General features: G+C 40.8%; 1 protein-coding gene across 1 annotated transcript in view; it reads left to right on the forward strand.

Moving 5' to 3' along the window:
• The first annotated feature begins 2,241 nt into the window (after positions 1–2,241).
• LOC101861743 (tubulin--tyrosine ligase-like protein 12) overlaps positions 2,242–4,164 on the forward strand; it is a 17,672-nt gene continuing 15,749 nt past the window's right edge. Inside the window, exon 1 of the mRNA XM_005101939.3 lies at positions 2,242–2,625. Within this exon, the coding sequence (XP_005101996.1) occupies positions 2,497–2,625 (129 nt within the window). The 5' untranslated portion in view covers positions 2,242–2,496. The remainder of the gene's footprint in view (positions 2,626–4,164) is intronic.

Here is a 4,164-nt window from a genome sequence, read left to right on the forward strand (position 1 = left end):
TCTCTCTCTCTCTCTCTCTCTCTCTCTCTCTCTCTCTCTCTCTCTCTCTCTCTCTCTCTCTCTCTCTCTCTCTCTCCCCAAAAAGCATACTCCACTGATAATACTTTGCACCACAACCTTTGTACGTGTCTCCGTCACGATGTTCATTGGTCTTCCTCTGTTCCTCTTGCCCTGGTAATTAATTAAACTGCTGCTGGTTATACAATCGAAGGGGGCTCTCGTTACCTGCATGTTAAGGTGTTCGCCTCTCATTCAAAGCTCCCGGGTTCGAATCCGGAGGGCAACGGAAGATTTTCTCCTCTAAAAGTGTCTCCTTTCACATCCTTTCCTGCGCTCTAACAATGTTCTGTTGTCTGCTTTCGTGTCCATTTTCTGCCCCTACCCCTCACCTATCCTTTGCTCCCTCCTCTGGGCTCCTGACTCTTTCCGCAGTCTTTCTACTGCTACTCCTTGGCTCCTTCTTAGTGTTGTCTTTCAGTAACACCCATCATCTTAGGGTACTACACCTAACCTTCTCATGCAAGGCCAGGGCGAAAAATCTCGGAGGTCCCGTGTGGAATTTGCGCACGATGAACATCCCATGGTGGTCTAAAATCGATAAAAGGAGGCTTTGGCAGCCACCAAGCCAAAATTCAAAATTTCCTACCGACTGAAAATGTTTGGGGTGTCCCGCGCGCCCAGTTGCGAGCGCCTTAAAACACTTACCTAAAAAAAAATTAAAAAATTTTTCGTTGGCCTTCCTCTGTTCCTCAGGCCCTGGAAATTAATTACACTGCTGCTGATATGCTGTCGAGCCTATCCAGGTTGACCACCCAAAGGAGAAAAGTGGCTATCTTAGTCCGAAATATTCTTGAGGATCTGCCGAAGGCGGCATGCACTAGTTTTCGCGAACCAGTCAATCACCTCGTCGTTGATAACAACGGTTTTGAATAGTGTGCTTGCTGCCTTTCATGGGTAGAAGATGAACTTGTCCACCGCTTTCAGTTGTTTGTTTTAGTAAGAGTTTTACGGCGCTCGAAATACCCACATAAGGTCATCTGAGCGCGCGAAAGACAATTTGGTTGCATTCACAACAGTTCACAGCCCAGCTTGGCGCGGGTCAACGATCAGGTTTTAAAATGTTAAAAAATTAGAGGTAAAATAACAATATAAGATAGCCTGCTTAAAATCAAAATAACTGCTTTTACAATTTACCGTAAAAGCCAATTAATTATGGCCTTCCGCTAATTTTAATGACTGGTTCAACGTATGGCTTTTCCGGGGCTGACTTAATTGTTGATACCACATATTCTGGTTTTGCCATGCTGACTTTTTGGGCCAAGTTGTTGCACACAGCAGTGAAGTTGTCAATACTATGTTGTATCTTGACTCTTGACTTCTGAGACAGCACAGCGTTGAGGACATTATAGTCGTCGCTAAGACAAGAGGTCATTGACATTGTCAGTTGAAACTCTTAGTTTTTTACTTGACGTCTCTTATGGCTGAAGACCAAGGAGTTTAGAACTTTTAATCTTCTTGCTGAAGACCGATCTATTATATTATATATTATTATTTATATAAAATTATATTTCGGCTTCACTTCCGGTTATTAGTGTTTATCGGAAACATAGTTTACATAGACTTTTTTTTTTTACCCACTCCGTACGCCCGGAGGTCATTATTGTACACCCGGGGTTGTATTCTTCACATTTTAGAATACTTCTAGATCTAGATCTAGTACCAAGATCTCTTTGAAACTTTCAGTATTTCTCAAAAAATCATGTTGACAGACTGCTATGCAAAGAGTACGGATCAGATTAACGAGTAAATTTCCTCTTTGGAAAGTGGTGGCACAGAGTTCCCCACGTCGTATGGATACGATAGTAAAACACGACGTACGGATAAGGTTAATTATAATTCAAGTCTTTGGGCGGAAAACAAGTCAACGAATCTTCGAAAGTATAAAAATTTTATGACTGCTACACTTAGCTACCAACCACACACGTAAATTTAATGAAGAAAGCCAGTTTGTACAATGACTTTTACTCCACAATGCTTTTTTTGTTGTTGTTGTTTTTTATAAGCCTATCGATTTTTATATTACTTGAGAATTGCTATCTTTTATTTAAAGTCTTCAATTTTGTAGGTGTAAATAAATACCTCATGGCTTGAACATTTATCTTTACATTAGCAATTATCTTTAAAAAAAGACTTTTGGATGCACACATACCTGGCAATAAATTCACTCACACACAACAACACACGAAACACATGCTTTCTCTCTCTCTCTTGGACCTTGGTAGAATGTGTCTGCTAGGAAACCATATAGATTTAGAATCTAGATAGAGTCTAGATCTATATTCGATACTACTCTAGATTAGTAGAAATCTAGGTTGCGGTTGTGTGTTTGTTGAGCATTAATTTAACCTGTACTGTGTACTGCAGTGTACATTGCAGATCTATTGTTTGAGACGTCCAGTTCCTGTAGTCCTGTAGACTAGGCCCCCCTTTTTGAAAATGTCGCAAGAGAATGATATTGATATGTCAACTTTTGAAAGCTTTTTACAAGTTCATCGACAGCAGTTGGAATCATCGAATGTGCCAGTTCATTACTGGCAAACCCTGTTCCTCAAGCTAAAACATGAGGTAGCCTCCTAATGTTCATCAACTCGCCTTTCGTTTTGGAAAGACTTCCGTAACGAGCGACCACCCAAACGAATAAATACAATAAAGAAGAGACGTAACCCCTACCCCTACCCTTACCCCTACCCCTACCCCTAACCCTCTATTCTACTCTGTTACATAGTATAGTGGTCACTCATTACGGAATTCCTCGCTTTCTTTGCTCAATTTAGGGAGGCCTTGTAAAGAGGTAAAAGATAGATCGAGATATTTAGACATTTCATTAGTTCTGTGAAATGAAATGGCAGCCAACAAAGTGCCATAAATAATAATTTGTTGCCAGGGATTTAGATCTAGATAGTCATCCTCACCACAGCAGTAATTGTAACTGGTTCCCTTGATGAACTCTGTTGAATCGAAACCAAGACAAATTAAATAGAGTTACATAAACTGAGCCCTAATGCCACAAAGCCAACGGCCAAGCCATGGACTGACTAGTCTTGTTTTTGTCTTCTGAACTTTTGTATCCCTATTTCGGTACTAGATCTAGATCTACTTAAGAATCTGGGCCCCGTTTGGGGATACTAGTTTTTACCCCACAGACAATTACTTCTACTTCTAAACGATTACTTTTTGATGCGCATGCCGATATGGAGAGATAACCTATCAAACCTAATTGCAAAATATCAAATTATGGTCAAATTCAGGGGAGCATGCCCCCTGAAACCCCCTTCCATGTTTTTGTTAGTCCCCCCCTGAAACCCCCCTTGCCTTGTTAAAAAAACAAGTGAAGTTTTACTGCTCATTTTGTAGGCATGCTAGATCTGCACATGAAACATTGATACTGATACTTTAATCAGTATGTATATCCAGTAGTCTGTGTAGATGATGCCAAGTCTAAACAGACGGGACCCAGATTCTTAAGTTGTATCCTAATTCCTACTCTTTTTAAGTTGTTGTTCAGGGGTTTTCTGAGGGGGATCGAGTTGTAAGGTTACAAGAAGAATCAGTTGAAGAAAGTCGGTTGTACCTCAGACAGGTTACCCAGAAGACAATGTTTCTCATTTTGTTTAATAACTCCTTCTCTCCGGCAAACCGCTCCCAGTTTTGTGGTACTAATCATGTAGCTCTTTTGAGTGGACAAAATGTTATATGTACGAGAAGAATCTTATGTTGTTTAGATCTTTTATGCATAGATCTATATCTATGTGCATGCAGTCAGTATTTAATTTGAAAATTGTTTTTTAAACGTTTGCAGGTTATAATGAGACAGTTTCTCTTAACTGGGTTGTACAGGGTCCCCACAGGGTCGGGAAATCGGGAAAAAGTCGGGAATTTTGAAATGGGTCGGGAGGTCGGGAAAAAGTCGGGAATTTTGTGATGGGTGGGTAAGTCGGGAAAGGATAGGGCCTGTGTAATGTGTAGCTATCTAGACTGTATGGTTGATGAATCCTGAAGAGGAAACGTAATTGAACCGCTGTGGCGGAAGTGTATGTGTGACACCGAGGCTCGATCGGGAAGAATCAAGATCTACTTTCGCTTTCGTTACCGCCCAGAAATTTT

The sequence above is a fragment of the Aplysia californica genome, unplaced genomic scaffold, assembly GCF_000002075.1.
Source record: "Aplysia californica isolate F4 #8 unplaced genomic scaffold, AplCal3.0 scaffold00305, whole genome shotgun sequence".
Taxonomy (NCBI): Eukaryota; Metazoa; Mollusca; class Gastropoda; order Aplysiida; family Aplysiidae; genus Aplysia; species Aplysia californica.